The sequence below is a fragment of the Falco punctatus genome (assembly GCF_963210335.1).
Source record: "Falco punctatus genome assembly, chromosome: 14".
NCBI lineage: Eukaryota > Metazoa > Chordata > Aves > Falconiformes > Falconidae > Falco > Falco punctatus.
The window spans coordinates 21,690,295-21,706,068 of NC_137594.1; the positions used below are offsets into that span (position 1 = coordinate 21,690,295).

At 63.3% G+C, this 15,774-nt stretch overlaps 1 protein-coding gene across 2 annotated transcripts; it reads left to right on the forward strand.

The window, feature by feature from the left end:
- The first annotated feature begins 2,227 nt into the window (after positions 1-2,227).
- FA2H (fatty acid 2-hydroxylase) lies at positions 2,228-15,049 on the forward strand. Of its 2 annotated transcripts, XM_080411019.1 has the most exons (7): positions 2,234-2,821; positions 8,938-9,033; positions 10,807-10,949; positions 11,059-11,165; positions 12,486-12,658; positions 13,123-13,375; positions 14,052-15,041. In XM_080411019.1, exons 1-7 carry the CDS (start codon positions 2,489-2,491, stop codon positions 14,129-14,131), a joined length of 1,185 nt encoding a protein of 394 aa, XP_080267145.1. In that variant the 5' UTR covers positions 2,234-2,488; the 3' UTR covers positions 14,132-15,041. The 2 variants fall into 2 exon arrangements, with proteins under 2 accessions (XP_080267144.1, XP_080267145.1); XM_080411018.1 differs by having other exon boundaries at positions 2,228-2,821; positions 13,123-15,049.
- Positions 15,050-15,774: the final 725 nt, after the last annotated feature.

Below are 15,774 nucleotides of genomic sequence, written 5' to 3' on the forward strand. Positions count from 1 at the left end.
TGCATCCCTGCTCTGGGGGGGTGATGGGGTACCCCTGACCCCCATCCTCACCACAGAGCTGGGACGTTGCCCCACGACGGAGCCCGGGAGCTGTCAGCACCCCATAGCGAGGGCATAGGGCGTGTCAGCGCCCAGCAAGCTCACTGGTGTCCCTGAGGCTGCGGCGGAGCTGGGGGCAGCCCCCCCCCCCCCCCCCAATGTGCTTGGCAGGGGACGGTAGCAGGAACGGTGCACCCCGTGGCATGGCACCCTGGGCTGCGCCGCGCCAGGGGGGTGCAGGGCTGGCAGAGGCTGTGCCCGCCGGGGCCACGAGCCAGCCCCCGGCCTGGCCCTTTGCAGCACGCGGTGCCCAGGGGACCCCCAACACCCCAAAACGTGGTGCCACCCCCCAGCTCCCGGGCCATCGCCCCGGCGCCTGCCCTGGCCCGCGAGCGCTGCTCGGGCGTGGGTGGGAAGGGAAGGGAAGGAAATGCCTTTCCCCAGTTTCGCCAGCCCCTGCGGCTGTGGGGAGAGGCTGGGACACACTGGGAAGCGCTGGGAGCCACTGGTCCCGGCACCGCCGAGGCTGTGGGACGCCGTGGCAGGGCTGAGCCACGAACGGCACCTGGACCCACGCCGCCGGCAGGACAGGCCGGGGTGGCAGGAGGTGGCACAGCCGGCGGTGGGGTCAGGACCTGGGGTCCCCCCTGCCTCACCACCCCCCCCCCCCGCGATGGGGGGTGGCCGTTGAACCTACCTTGGGGGTCTGGGGTGCCCCCCTGGTTTGGGATGCGGGTGCTGTGGCCTTCAGCTGAGCACCCTGGCTCGTCCGGACCCGCCCCCACCTCGCCCCCACGCTCACCCAAAAAACCTTGATCCCTCCCCGGGGGCCAGGGCTGAGCTCACCCACCCACACCAGGTCGGGAGACCCCCGCCCCACGAGATGGGGCATCCCACCCCCAGCACCTGCTCTGGGGCATCCTGGCAGCCTCCCGGGGGCCCCCCACCCTCCCACCTGGCCCCCAAAAGATGCTTCCAACTACCACCCCAAAACCCCTCCGCGGGACCCCCCTGCACCCATCCGCCGGCGCACCATGGCAGCCCCCCTGCCCAGGGATACCCCCACCCCAAACCCTTCTGCTCCCACCATCGGGGTGGAAAATCACCCCCATCCCCCACCCAAAAAAGAGGATTTTTCCCGGAGGTGGAGGCGACGCCGGCCGCGCGGCGGGTTCGGCATCCCTCTTGATTAAAGGCCTCGCTCAGCGCCCCACCAGCACCCCACAGCGCCCCGGAGCCGGGGGGCTGGGGCAGGGCAGGGGGGTCCCCATTCCTGAGCTGGCAAACCCCACCCTACCCGCTGGCTGTAGCTGCCACCCCAAAATTTGCTGGCACATGGCCAGCCCCTAAGGGTCAAGGGTCAAAGCAGACCCTCCCCCCCCTCCCCAATCCCAGTGGCTGCTCTCCCCCAAGATGGGGACAGAAGCTCCTTTTTTGTTGTTTTTTGTGATGTATTTGTCTGTGATTCTCCGGGGGGGGTTGGGGCTGCTTGGACCTGCCCCCCACACCCCCCCCCCGCCACGGTGCTGCCCACCGGGCTAATTGCAGGTGTGAAATTTAATTAAAAATTGAAATAAATCTGCAAGCAGCAGGGGAGGGCATGGTGCCTCATAGTGAGCAGTGCTGGGGGGAAACCCCGGGACAGACCCCCCCCCTCCTGGGGGCTTCTGAGCAGGGCCTGGGGTTCCCACAGCCTTGGCAACCACAGAGCTTGCGGGGTGGCACCCTGGGCAGGATGGTACCCCGGGGGGGGTCCCACTCCCCCCAGTTACCCCCCTGGCAGTGCCCATACCCCCTGGGGGTGCCCCCCATAGCACATCCAGGGTTGCCCAGACCCCCCCATTGCTCCGCCCCCCCCCCCCCCCCCCCCGAGCATGTGTCCCTTGTCCCCTCCCTCGGGTATCCGATTCCCTCCCCCAGGGGTGCCCCACAGCCCCACTCCCCCCCCCGGGGGCCACCACACACCCTTGTACCCCCCTCCTGGCGGCTCCCCATTCCCCGCCCTCAGGGGTGCCCCCCCCGCCCCCCCACCATTCCCCCTCTAGCAGGTCCCCGGTGCCCCCTAGGGGGTGACCCCCCCGGACCCCCCCCCAGAGGTGACCCCCCCCTTAACCCCCATGCACCCAGGGATTCCCCATCCCCTCCAGGGGTCGTCGTCCCCCCCCCGTTCCCCCCCCGGGGGTTCCCCAGTGCCCCGAGGTGTGTGTCCCCCGAATGCCCCTCCAGGGGTGCACCCCCACTGCCCCCCCGGGGTTCCCTGCTCGCCCCAGGGTTGCCCCCCCGCTCCCGCTGCAGGGGTCCCCCCGCCCCCCAGGGGTTCCCCATTCCCCCCCTCGGCAGGGCACCTGCGGTGGGGCGGAGCCCACTCAGCCCAAGCCCCGCCCCCCCGGCACGGTCCAACGAGCGGCGCGGGGCGGGGCCGGGGGCGGGGCCTGGCGCATATGCATGTATGCAGATGAGCAGGTGCGGGCAGAGCGCGGCGCGCGGGCAGCGGTGCGGGCAGCGCGCGGGCAGCGGGGCCATGGCGGCGCCGCGCTCCTTCAGCGCCGCCGAGGTGCGGGCGCGCTGCGCGCAGGGCGCCTGCCTGGTCTCCTGCCGCCGCCGCCTCTACGACCTGAGCGGCTTCGTGCGGCTGCACCCGGGCGGGGAGCAGCTGCTGCGGCGCCGGGCGGGCACCGACGTGAGCGCGGCGCTGGACGGGCCGCCCCACCGGCACTCGGCCAACGCCCGCCGCTGGCTGGAGCAGTACTACGTGGGGGAGATGGAGCCCGGCGGGGAGCAGGTACTGCGGGCTGCGCCGCCGAGGTGCGGGCTCTACAGGGCGTCCCGGCGCCGCCGAGGTGCGGGCTCTATGGGGAGTCCCGTGTCTGGTACGTACCGAGTCTATAGGGTGCCCTGGGTCCAGGGTGCTCCTATCCCAGGGCTGTGCCATTGCAGGTCCTATAGGGCGTGCTGGAACCAGGGCCTCCCACGTCTGGTATGTACCCAGTCTATAGGGTGTCCTCGATCCAGGGTGCTCCAAGCCCAGGAGGTACAGCGTCTGTAGGGTGCTCCAGGTCTGGGGTGTATGGAGTCTATAGGGTGTCCCAGGGCTGAGGTCTTCTGCGTCTGGCACGTACCGAGTCTATAGGTTGTCCTGGGTCCAGGATGTACAGCATCTATAGGGTGCCTCAGGTCCTAGCTGTGTGGGATCTGAGCAGTGCAGGATCTATAGAGCACCCCAAGTGCAGGGTACGTAGGGTCCAAGCTGTCTATAGGGTACTGGGGTCTGAGCTGTGCAGGGTGTGAGCCATACAGGGTCTACAGGGCACCCCAGGTCTGGGGTTCAATCTACGCAAGGTCTACAGGGCACCCCAGGTCAGGGCTGTGCAGGGCCTGAGCTCTGTGGGGTCTACAGGGCACCCAAGGTCCAGGGTCTACTGGGCATGCCAAGGGTGTGTAGGGTCTGGAATGTATGGGACATGGAGCCTTCGGGGCACGTATAGTATACAAGGTGTATAGGAGGGCACCCAGGTCCAAGCCTGAGCTGCGTGGGACATGGGGTGCATTGGGTCTGAGCTGCACAGGACACTCGGGGTCCCGGCTGTGGGGGGCAGGGAGTGTACAGGGGTGTGTGGGGCAGGGGGTGTTTAAGGCAGCGCTCCTGGGTGCGTGGGGCACGCTGGCTCCGAGGACACCTGCGGGGCTGTCAGCACCGTCTGTGGGGCCTGAGGTGCAGGGGATCCCGAGGCACGCAGGGTCCAGGTCTCAGGGCCTGAGACACCCTGCATCCCCGGAGCACAGAGCCTTGTATCGATGGGTCCCACCCCACGGTCACATCCCAGCCCTGTCACTGGGAGGCAGGGCTGGTGGCTGATCCTGGCATGCCAGCATGGTGAGGAGGTGCTGGTGTCCTTGCCAGGGCTGCAGGCGATGGGGACACGCACCTCAGTGTTGCTTTTAGCTGGGCTGCATGGCACGGGGTGGGTGATGGGGCAAGGCACCCTTCCTGGCACCACCAGCCCTCAGCAGGCACTGGGGTGCTGGGTGCTGACACTTGCCGGTGCTGAGCGGCTGCTGGTGGGGAGAGGAGCCCAGCCACCTCCCTGACTGTCCAGGTATGGGGCAAGGGTGGCTGTGACTCAGCACCGTCCCAACCGTGGCTGCCCAGGTGGAAGGGAAAGCACCCGGCAAAGCACCAGGAACTTCCAGGAGGCAGCGTAGCACCAGGTGCTGCCGCCCCAGGTACTGACTGGCACCGGCACACGGCACCGGCACGGTGAGGATGGCCAAGCAGCGGGACCAGCCCAGCCCCCTTGGCCAGTCCAGTGGCCGCTTTCCCTTCCGGACATCCCAGCAAGGTCGGTGACCAGTCGGTCCCTCTGGGCTGCTTGTTTGCACTTGCTGTTCCCCGTGGCGCAGCCTCGGTCCCGACCGGCAGCAGCGCCACAGATGAGGCTTTGTTCAGCCCCAGCACCATGCCTGCTTTTTCCCTGAATCCCAGCGATGGCACCTCCTCTGTTGGGACACTCATTGCCACCGCCCCCTCGCAGGCGTGACGAGCCCAACTGGTTGGGGCGAAGGAAGGTACTGGACAAACGGGTTCTTGCACCGAAGCCTTGGCTGAGGGGAATTGCCACTGTCCCAATGTAAATAGATGGTGTGATAACGCTGGGACGCAGGGAGATCAGATGCTACCTGGCACTAGATAAACCATCCTGCACGTCTGGCGTGCACGCCATGCGTCAGCTGCTCTGCCACACTTGCCACCCCCCAAAAATCCCCTTTGGAAGGAGATGGCGAGAGTCGATGCCCTCAGTGGCACTTGGGTCCTTGCTTTGGCTGTGTTCGGGCAGACGTGCCTCGAGGAGGTGTTGCATTGCCCCCTCTGGCCCCGGACCCCCATGGCTTTGCTGGTGCCTCTCCTTGCCTGTTGGAGGTCCCGGGGCTGCACCATCCCCTTGTCCAGGGATGCAGGAGCCTGTGGTCCCACAGGCATCCAGCACCCCCCTGCTTACACTCAGGGACTCTGAGGGTTTTGGAAAGGAAGGGGGGAAATGCATTAATGCAGGAGAGGCGAAGAGGCAGGTGGGAGCCAGCCTTCATCCCGCCGGCACGCCTCTCCGCACCCCTTCCCGTGGCTCTGGGGAGCTTGGCTCCATCCTTCAGCCATGGGTCTCTCTTCTGCGTCAGCCGGACCCATTTGGCTAAGGACAAATTAATACCCAGAATTTTTATCTATGTAAACAGAATATATAGGGGAGATCAAAGTGAGAAGCGATAATTACCCAAACTAGACAGTGGATTTTAACAGCCTTGCTAGAGGGAAACTGGATCATCTAATTACTCCTCCAATTTAAGCAATGAGAGTCTTTCATCACAGCCTCTTTGGGGTACGTGACGTGGCCGTGAATCACCATAAATCTCCATCCCTCTTGGGACTGCTGTCCTCCCCATCCTCTCACCCATATCGCTGCGTGTCAGGCTTGCCCTGGCTCTCCGTCCCAGCCTCAGCTCACTTGGATGTAGGCACTTGTGCGTTCTCAGGAGGTAGCTAGCAAGAAGTGGCTTTTAAAGTATTATTATATCATTTGAACAAGGTAAATTCAACCTCCTTCTAACAGTCCTGCTGTCCCCAGTGCTTAATGGGCTGAGGTGCAGCATCATGGGGCTCCGCCAGCTGCTCCTGGGAACCGTGGTGCCAGTGGGACGGTGATGCTGGGACTGTGCCAGCGCAGGTGGGAGCCTCGCTCGGGCTCCCTGTGCCTTGGGGGTTGTCCCCATGCTCCACGCCTGAGCCTGCATTGCCCACGCAATTGTCCCACGTGGACATCAGCAAACGGAGCAGTTTAGGAGCTCGGTGAAGGCGTGGGAGGCTCCAGGGCGATGCAGAGGCACGGCAGGGCTCCCGCTGGGTTTGACTACTGGGCAAAGGGGCACGGGTGGAAAAACTGGGTCGGGGCTGCTGGCAGGGTGGCTGGCAGGCAGCATTGCCCTCCCTGGGCTGAGGACAGGTTTCCAGCTTCTCCTCCTGTTCCATGCTGGATCACCCCTCCTATCTGTACCTGCTCACGCCGCGGCTGGATTTTAGTTTTCTTTTGACGCCCCAAGCCCCAGTGCGGGGCGGCACAGGGGCAGCGTGGCTCTCCAGCTGGCACCTGCTCCCTGCCTGACCTGCACGGGGCAGTGGGATGCTCAGGGGTTGTGCCGGGTCACCCGGTCACTGCGTCGTGTCGTGCCCTGGGTGTTCGCCCCGTTGCATCCCAGCAGGAGAGCTGGCACCTCGTCGGGGCGGCCACTTGCCTGGGTGGTGGTGCGGGAAGACGGCGCTTCATAGGCGTTAACTTTCCCTTCGTTACATCAGGCCTCTTGCGCATCCCTGCCAGCAGGACCTGTTTGCTGGGGGATGACTCGGATGCATCAGCATCACCCACGGATGACAGGCAGAACCCAGTGCTTGCAAAGACCCCTTCAGCCTCCTTCAAACCCACATTTTATTTGGAGGAGGAGGAGGATGGGCAGAAGCCCCAGCGCTGGTCTGGGTGCTGGTGGGGTTCGGTCCCCGTGGGGTGGCTGCGTGCTTGGGGCAGGCAGGAGCATGTCACCGCTCTGGGGAATGAGCCAGGGCATGCAGGCATGGCTTCGCATCCCGGTTGCGCCACGGTTGTGGGTCCTTTCAGTGCCAGCCCCGGGGTGAACAAGGGGAGAGCCTTCCTCCTGCTCCCTGCCTGAGGAGGAGGAGGTGACTCAGGCGAGGCTGGGCGCTGGAAGGGAGCTGCAATAGCACGCAGGGCGATGGCATCTCGCTGGTGGCACCCATCCTCCTCAGCCAGGGTGCTGCCAGCGAGGTGGGGTCCAAGCCGCTGTCCGCCTCCCTGACCCGGGAGATTGGGGAAGCCTCCAGCCATGATGTGGTGCTCGGGTGTCCGTGGGCAGGGGAGCCGGAGGCACGTGGATGTTTCGGAAGAGGGAACAGAGGTGCTGGGGTGTTGCGTCAGCCCCGCTTTCTTAAGCATCCTTCCCGCTGCCGGTAATGCTGTGGTACAGGCTTTGAGGCGGAGACCACGGGCTCATTTCTTGGGGGATGGAGAACCTGCCTGTCTCTCTTAAAGGCAAATATTCTTCCAAAGTGCCTGTGGGGAGGAAGCAAAACTATAATTTGACCATTCTTGGCTGGACTTCAGGGCATCCCCCCTCTCCCAGGGTTTCAGGATGTCTTGCTGAAGGATGGAGAGCGCAAAGCTGAAAATCGTGGTGGGACCCTCACAGAGGGAGGTGTGGTGGTCCATGGAATCAGCTTGCACCGGTGCTCTGCCTGAAATAAAATTGATGTCTGCTCAAGTCCAGCCTGGCTGGAAATATCCCCTGCCCTGCCCGCACCCCCGGGGCGAGGGGCTGCCTTGGGGCTGGGTAGCTCAGCCCCTGTACCAGTGGGATGAGGCTTGAAATCTGGCTAGCCTGGGAAAGGGGGTGGGAGCCTGGCCGGCAAGGAGTGCCTGCTGTCAGCAAACAGCACCTGGGCCCTGCCGCGGCGTTGCCAACACAGCACGGAGTAAAGTCCTGCCCGCCCCGGTGAGGTGACGCTGGTCCTCCTGCATCCCGGCTCTTCCTGCAGCTGCCAGGTTTATTCCCACAGGGATGCGATGCCCTCGAATCCCTCAAGGGAGTCGCATCCCTCTTGGAGCAGCAGGGAGAGCATCCATCGAGGAACCCCGTTTGCACCACAGCTGCTGGGAGAAAACCTGTCCTTGCTGGGAGCAGTGGGGCTGGGAACCCCAGTGGGCACTGGTGCGCTGGGGCTGCCGCGCCGTGCCCTGCTGCCGGGTTAATGGGTAACTCAAGGTGACAAAGCGGAGAAAAGGCATGTTTGGCACGTCCTGCCTGGGGAGCTGGCCGGCTGCCGGTGCTGCTGCTGGGGGGCACGGCCAGCTCAGGGCTTGCATGGGCACGCTGCGGCCTCACCAAGCCCCCCGCCAGCGGCAGGGCCGGCGCCGGTGCTGGCAGGGCCGCGGGAAGGAGGCTGGTGCTGGCAGCTGGTGATGTGGTTGCTTCCAAGCATCAGACGAGGCAGGTTTCTCCTGTTTCTCAGCCAGCCCTGGCAGTGGGACTGCAGCCTGGGCTTCATCCTGCCGCCGCTGCACCGCCCGGTCCCCGGGCCTCAGCGTGCCCTTTCTAGCCAAAACCAAGAGCCCACCCCATCTTGCGTAGCCTGTGGCGAAGGTGCCTGGCCCAGCGCCGCCCCACAAAGGACACTTTGCCTTCTTCCCGAGGTGGCCTTCCTCCTGCTGCGTCTTTTTCCCCATGCCCAGAGCCAGGGTGGTGGCACTGGCTGTGCCATGGTCCCCAGCTTGTCCCCAGCTTCCTCGGGGACCGAACCGCTGAGTGGGGCTCTCACTGGGGGGGTGGTGGGATGGGGAGGAGAGAGCCTGGTGCCGACACGGTGAGCACCAACCCGCCGATGCCTTTGCTGGCTCAGGCTGGTGCTCACGGTGTCGCTGGCCTGCAGGAGGGCGAGCTGTGCTGCGGCACTGCCTGCTTGCAAGGGGAGATGCCAGCCAAGGGCCCAGGAGCCTCCGCTTCGCAGCATCGAAGCAGTGGCGCCCAGAGCCCTCCCAGCAGCGTGCTGGGGTGGCCCGAACACTGGGCGTGGGGGAGGCTTCCAAAGAGACCTGAGCGTGTGATGCTCGGTGCGCAGTTGGAAGCGCAGTGCAGCTCGTTGGTGGCCGCATCCCTTGGGAACCTGCTCTGCAGGAACTGACTGACTTAAATTCATCAAATTTTTTCCCTTATTTATTTAGCAGGCGGGTGTGAGTGAGGTCTGCTTATGCGCCTGGGTGACATGGCCGTCACCCATGTCACCCATGTCCCAACCACGTCTGCCACCGATGCTTCACCACAGGGCTTGCCTTCTTTTTTCAGAGTCTCCCTGAGTCAGTGGATGAGAAGGCAGTGGATGCTGCAGCCCAGAGCCCGGCACAGATGGACCCCCGCTATAAAACAGTGGATGTGGAGACGGTAAGAGCTGGGGGTTCCTCTGGCACGCTGTTTGCCGGAGCGCCCCTGGGGCAGACAGGGTCTCCCCGTCCCTGTGTGAGCGCTGGCTTCCTGCTGACCCCCGGGATGGGAGGGATGCTGGGAGGGATGCTGGGAGGGAGCCGAGCTCTTCTGGATGCTTCTGCCCTTTTTCCTAGCACTGGCGCATCGTGGCGCATCGCTTGCGCTTTATTGCCCAGGTGCAGCCAAGCTGGGAGGCTGCTGCTGTGGCCGCATGGGCAGGGATGGCTTTCTCTGGCAGTGGCTGTGCCCTTCGAGTGGGACGTGCTGCCAAGCCACACCTTGCTTTATTTCTTTTTCTTGCTTGCTTTATTTATTTATTTTCACTTTTTCCTCTTGACTGAGTACTGGAGTGCTAAGGGATCCCCTGGTCCAGTCAGGGTGATCCCTACGTGCACAGGGTGCGCCCTGCCAGCTTCTCTCTGAGTGTGCCATGGGAGTGGGGATTCGTCCCCATGGTGCCTTCGGATGTCCCTTCCTTCTGTGGCACTATCTGGCTGCCCTGGCTTGTCGGTGAGCGTGCTTTTATCTTGGAAAGGATTGAGAGCTTTTGGAGCAGGAGAGAACCTTCCCCAACACACACACACACACACACACACACACCCCGCACCCATCTTACTATTTTGCTGCTGAACACCTTGAAAAGTGATTCTGCCATCCCAAAGTGGCCTTTCTGCTCCAACTTTTTCTGTACCTCCCTGGCAGAGGGTGTCTCCATCCCCACCCCTCGCACCCACTGCGGGCTGGGGTCATTTCCCCTCCCACGTGATCGCATCCATCCCTGCCTGCAGACCCAGAAATGCCCACGGCCGCCTCAGCTCCTTGCCCTGAAACACGCTGAGCTGAGCCGAGCCATCCCCGCTACCACCGGTGGCACAGCCCCGGTGCTGGTCGCCGTGCCGGCATGGCACAGGCTGGCCGATGGAGAGCTGCCAGGTCTGGGGCTCGGCTGGGCAAGCGCAGTTTCTGTCCCGGGGCAGGGGTGTGACTGAGAAACCACCTTATCTGGCCAGGCCAGCAGAAGATGCGTCCAGAGATGCTGAGTGATGGCAGAGGCGGCGCCGCTGGTCGTGTCCCTCTGGTTTTGTCCCATGCACACGCACACCTGCACAAGTCCCTTCTTGCTCTTGCAGCCACGCAGCTGCGGGAGGAGCGACAGCGACGGGTGTTTGCGTCCCCATCCCGTATCCCCGCTCTCCATCTCTTTCTGCTTCACCCCTCGCTGCCAGAGCACTCCAATGGCTGCGGCCACCCCATGCGTCCTCTCTGCAAGAAGAAAAGCCCTTGGCCAAGGCAATGCCACGGGGATGGGCTCGATGTCCTGCTGGTGGCTTGCTGGCACGGCTAGCAAGCGGGCAGTATCGCTGCTTGCTATCTAATCTTGGCAGCTCCCGGGGAGGGGGGGAAAGAGCCTCGGTTATCAGGGCCTGATGCCGAGCCAGGTCCGGGTACGGCCGCCTTCACCTTGAACCACCAGCAGGTACCTGCTGGCACAGGGGTGAGCTCAGCCCTGCGTTCCTGGGTAGACGGGGCTGCTGTGTGCCTGGCTCTGCTTGCCTGCGCTGTGCTGCTGCTTGTGGGGAGCTCAGGGCTGCTTGGAGCAAGAAGCAGCTGCTTGTGGGGCGTGGGAAGGGGCTTGCAGCCCAAAATCCCGCAGCTCCAGTGCAGCTTTGTGCCTGGTACTGGGCCGGAGTGTGGGTCCCGCGGGGGTACAACCGCTGTCTGCTCCCTCAGGACCTGGTGGACTGGCAGAAGCCCTTGCTGTGGCAAGTGGGCTACCTGGGGGAGAAGTACGACGAGTGGGTGCATCAGCCTGTGGATCGGCCCATCCGCCTCTTCCACTCGGATTTTCTCGAGTCCCTCTCCAAAACAGCGTGGTGAGCCCCCAGGGTCTGCGCCGTGCCCTGGCCGGTGCCTCCGTGGGGAGGGGGGGACGGCTTGCCAACCCATGGGACGCCCCCCCTGACACCTCCCTCTACCCCGCAGGTACGTGGTGTTCATAGTGTGGGCTCCCGTGGTGCTCTATCTCAGCTGGGTCAGCTACACGTCCCTCGCCCAGGGCAACACCAGACTCTTCTCCTCCTTCACCACAGGTACGAGCAGTGGCAAAGCCTTTGGGCTGGGCTTGCTGCCCCCGCTCCAGGCCCAGGGGCAGGACACCTGCAGGGAGACCTCTGCATCCCTTCCGCATCCCTCCTTCCGTGCACGCTCACCACGAGCCGCATGCAAGAGCAGCGGGTGAGCCCCCACCCCCACAGCCACCGGCATGTCCCCTGCACGAAGCCGCCTGAGCTCGCCCACCTCTGTGCCCTGAGCTCGCCCACCGACTCTGTCCCCCTGGGGGGATCGATAGAAGCACGGAGGCCTCTGGCCCGGGCTGCAGCTCACTCCCTCTTGTCTCCCTTCCCTCCATCCCCAAACCCCAGCCCTGTGGCGCTGCACCCCCCGCTGACGCCCACCCTGGGCCACGGCTGAATGCCGCCGCAGCGGGTGAACAAACCCGGCTCTCAGCACCGCCGGCATCGCACAGTGCGGGGCTTGTTTGCCCGAAGCGCCTGCCCTTGAATCTCCCACTGTCTGCTCCCCCGGGAATAACAAGCATGGCCTGGGCAGGCTGTCGTCTTTGTTGTGCTGCCTTTTTTTTTTTTTTTTTTTTTTTTTTTTTTTTCTGGGCTCCCTATTTTTTTTTTTTTTTCCACAAGGTGCCACCCGGTGCCAGCGGTGCCGGGCTGCAGGGTGGAGTGCCCGCTGCACTGGCACCACCCTCTGCTCCTCATGGCATTTGGCACCTCGTTGCCAAGGGGCTGTTTATTGATTGATTGATTTCCCAAAAATTAACAGGTTGGGGGGCGGGGAGCGGTTTGAATTGTGCTAGTGAGGAGATGGGGCTGGCAGCCGGCCCTGGAAGGAGGAGGTGGCTGAAAAATGCTCTGCGGGGGAAAGTGCCCAAGAAACCTTTTTTTTTTTTTTTTCTCTCAAAATTAAAAAAAAAAAAAAAGAAACCCCACTGCCAGCACCACTGTTTGACTGTCACAAGTGCTGCCTGCACAGATAAGGCCCCTCCTGCCCTGCTCTGGTGAGCGAAGGCCTGTAAGGACAGGGCTGTCACTGGGGTGCCCATCTGAGCCCCTGTTGGCACCTGGGATGCAGGGGACCCCTCTCACCGGCTCCTTGCGGCAGTGAGAAGCCAACTCCTTTGCTAAAGAGTGTGACTTAATGGGAATCAAAGGAAAATATGTCTTGGAGCGGTGCTCGGCTAGGTGGCTCCCTGGGGAAGCTTGGGGCAGGAGGTGGATGAGAGGTGAGAGGGAGGGAGAGCCCAGTTTCACCCAGGTGCCAACGGGAGGATGGCGATGAGTAAGAGCCCCCGCATGCCACCTGCCCCGCTGACCGCTGCATGTCTCCTTGTGTAGAGTACTCCATCCCTGTCCACAAATACTTCTTCCCCTTCATCTTCCTCCTGGGGATGTTCCTGTGGTCCCTGCTAGAGTACCTCATCCATCGCTTTGTCTTCCACATGAAGCCACCCGCTAGTAACTACTATCTCATCACCCTGCATTTCTTGCTGCATGGGCAGCATCACAAGGTGAGTCGCAGCTGCCGCCCCCGCCGGCGCCCGCCGGGCTGTGGGAACGGTGGCCTTTGCTCAGGTGGAGCCTGTTTGTGCGTGTTCAACGTGACTCGTGGCATCTTCGCCCCGAGCGGGGCCCTTACCTAATACCGGCGAGGGCTGCAAGACGGGCTCGGAGGAGCTGGAGTTAAATCTGCAAGCTCCGGTTGGGCAAGGGGGAAGACCAAAAAAGCTATGGGCTCCCTCTAGCTTCGCTGGAGGAAGTGTCCCCGTGGAGCTCGGGGACCTGCCAGCCAAAGCCACCGGCTGCCCGGCCACCCCTTGCTGCTCCGGGTACATCTTTTGGGGCGGGTTCCGGGGGGCTGCTCTGGTGATGGCTTTTTCCCGAACGGGCACCCCCCCAGCGCTTGGTGGGGATGCGCTGGCGGACGTGTGGTGAGCTAGGAGCTGCCTGTCCCACTGTCCTCCTCTGCTTCCAGTCTCCCTTCGACAGCTCCCGCCTGGTCTTCCCTCCCGTGCCAGCCTCGCTGGTGATCGGCTTCTTCTACGGCGTCCTGCGGCTCCTGCTGCCCGAGGTGCTGGGGCTCTCGGTGTTCGTCGGGGGGCTCTGCGGCTACATCATCTACGACATGATGCACTATTACCTCCACTACGGCTCACCGAAAAAAGGCACCTACCTGTACGGTCTGAAGGCTTACCATGTCAAGCACCACTTTGAACACCAAAAAGCAGGTAGCACTGCGTTCCCTGTGTGTGCCACTGGTGGCAAAGGCTGTCGAAGCCTGGCCTGCCTGCCTGTGTGCAGCCGATGCTCGGAAATATTTGCTGTTTGGGATGTGGGATGGGGAAACCTGAGCAGCACGCCAACGGGGAAGCAGCGTGCGAGGTGCTGCAGCCCCATGGGACCCATTTCCCAGCCCCTGGGTTGAGGACGGGGAGCCGGCTCAGCGGTGGAGGCAGCGGGATGTCTCGCCGGCGGGCACCGATGCCGCCCAGGGATGCCGGGGCGGAGGCAGAGCCCCTGTGGCGCAGGGCTGTGGGTGCCCATCCCTGCCCAGCGCAGCATCTCCTCCCGCCGGGAGGTGTTGGCGGGCGCAGGGTGAGGCCCCAGGCTTCCCCGGGTCCGCCCCGCACCTTCAGCAGCCCAGCACTTGCTCAACCTGCCCTTTGCCCGGTTTCCTAGGAGAAAACGCCCCATCCAGATAAGCTATCATCTGTGGGGCTGGTACCGTGGCCCAGCCAGCTCCTTCTGTTCCCTCTGCTCTTCCTCTTTGCCCTTGTCTTGCCTTCACCCCTCCCCAAAACGCAGGCGCTCCTCCCTCGCCAGTTAGCGCGGAGCGAGCTGTGCCCTGTCCCCATCCTGGTGATGGTGGCACTGTGGGCTGAGCGCTCTCTCCCCTGCCCACAGGCTTTGGCATCAGCACCCGCTTCTGGGATCATCCCTTCCGGACGCTCATCCCCGAGGAAACCTTCGAGAAAGAGGACTGATGGCCCCAGCACAGCACCCAGCCACCAGCTCCGTCCCTCCTGGGCTGGGGCTGGCATCCCTCCCAGTCCCGCGGTGAGGCCGGCTGGCCCCTGTCCCCTTGCTGGGGGCTGTGCCACAGCGGTGGCCTCACACCGGAGCATCCCCGTGGTGCGCTGTGGTCCACTTGTGGCACTGCCAAGGGTGACAGGGGGTGAGGATGTGGGGAAAGGGAAGGAGGAGGTTGTGAGGCTTCCTGGGGGGCTCCTGCCCCTTCCTTGCCACCCTCCCACTCCAGGCCACGGATGCACGGGCAGATCTGCTGCCTGAGAGATGAAGTGCCTGATGCTGCCCTCCCTCCTCCGCCCTGACACCTTGCCGGAGCCCCCCCCCTGCCGCCCCGAGCCTGTCCCCTCCCAGGGTGCCCTCTCCCCACGGCGCCCAGCACGCTGCAGTTAACCCCATTGCCTAACTCGTGCCAAGGGGCTCCCGTATCCTGGGTCCTTCTCCTGGCCTGGTCTCAGCACAGGGTTTTCCTGGCCTCTCGCCCATTGCAGGGAATCCCCCAGGTCTGGATTTTGCCTTGTTCTAACCAGTGCACACCATCTCTCTGCCAAATTTATCAAGTTTATGTTTTTTGTAGACATTGGCTACCTGAAACTCAAACTCCAATGAACAGAATTGCTGCGAGATGCCTTTGTTGCTGATCCTGTGATTTATTTTTTTTTCTAATGTTTACTGCAGATATTTAAAGGTTTGGAATAAAGTTATATGTAAAACTGTAGACACTACAATTGTAAATACACTGTATATTTTGAAAAATAAAGCCTTTTAAAAAGGATCTGACAAACGTATCCCTCGGGGCTGCTCCTGCCTTCTTCCACCCTTGGTGCACCCTTTCCCAGGGGCCAATGCCCCTCACCGTCGCTTTTCCTGGCTCCCCGTGCTGCTGAGAGTGGTGCCCTTGGTGACGGTGAGGGAGATGCTCTTTGCCGGGGGGAGCTGCAGCAAACCTGAGTGACCCCGAGCTCTCAGTAAGCAGAAACTGGCTGAAGCTGCCGCTCACTTCTCTGAAGTTGGGCAACAGCATCACGTACCGCCCGGTGCTTCCCAAAACCAGCCTGCCCCTCTGACGAAGCCACCCGTAAAATTTCCTGTGCACCCCGCAGAAGTCAAGCACCATTTCCAGCACTGGTGGCCTCAGCCTGCTTCCTTTGGGGCTGGGGGGTCCCGGCTGCGGAGATGGGGAGGGCAGCGGAAGGTCCCGAAGGACCAGGGTCCCTCATACAGTCCTGGGGGGTCCTGCTGCCCCGTGTGGGAAGGCCAGCTGGGCGCAGAGCTGACGCCGAGTGTGTTTCAGCACCCTGGGCAAGCCTTGCTGCGGTTTGTGGTGCAGCAGAGGGGGTTGGGGTGCTACAAACAGCAGCAAGTGTCAACATGGGGGGCACAGCCTACCCCATCCCCTTCTTCCTGATGTGCTTCCCACAGGCAATCCCTTCTTCCAGCAGGCAAAACCCAGTCCGGGGGGATGCAGCCTGCCTGGCCCCTTCCTCCTCTGCCTCGGTCAGCTTTCCGAGAACGGGGAGCGGGGGTGATGTGGGAAGTCACCGCGTGTTGCACAACGGCCCTTCCGCTGCCTGGGGGGAGCACCCTATAAATCCGCGCT

Coding starts and splice junctions, on each gene's coding strand:
- FA2H (XM_080411018.1), top strand. CDS start 2,489: ATGCAGATGAGCAGGTGCGGGCAGAGCGCGGCGCGCGGGCAGCGGTGC. Junction 9,034..10,806: donor AAACAGTGGATGTGGAGACG/GTAAGAGCTGGG, acceptor CTGCTCCCTCAG/GACCTGGTGGACTGGCAGAA. Junction 12,659..13,122: donor TGCATGGGCAGCATCACAAG/GTGAGTCGCAGC, acceptor CTCTGCTTCCAG/TCTCCCTTCGACAGCTCCCG.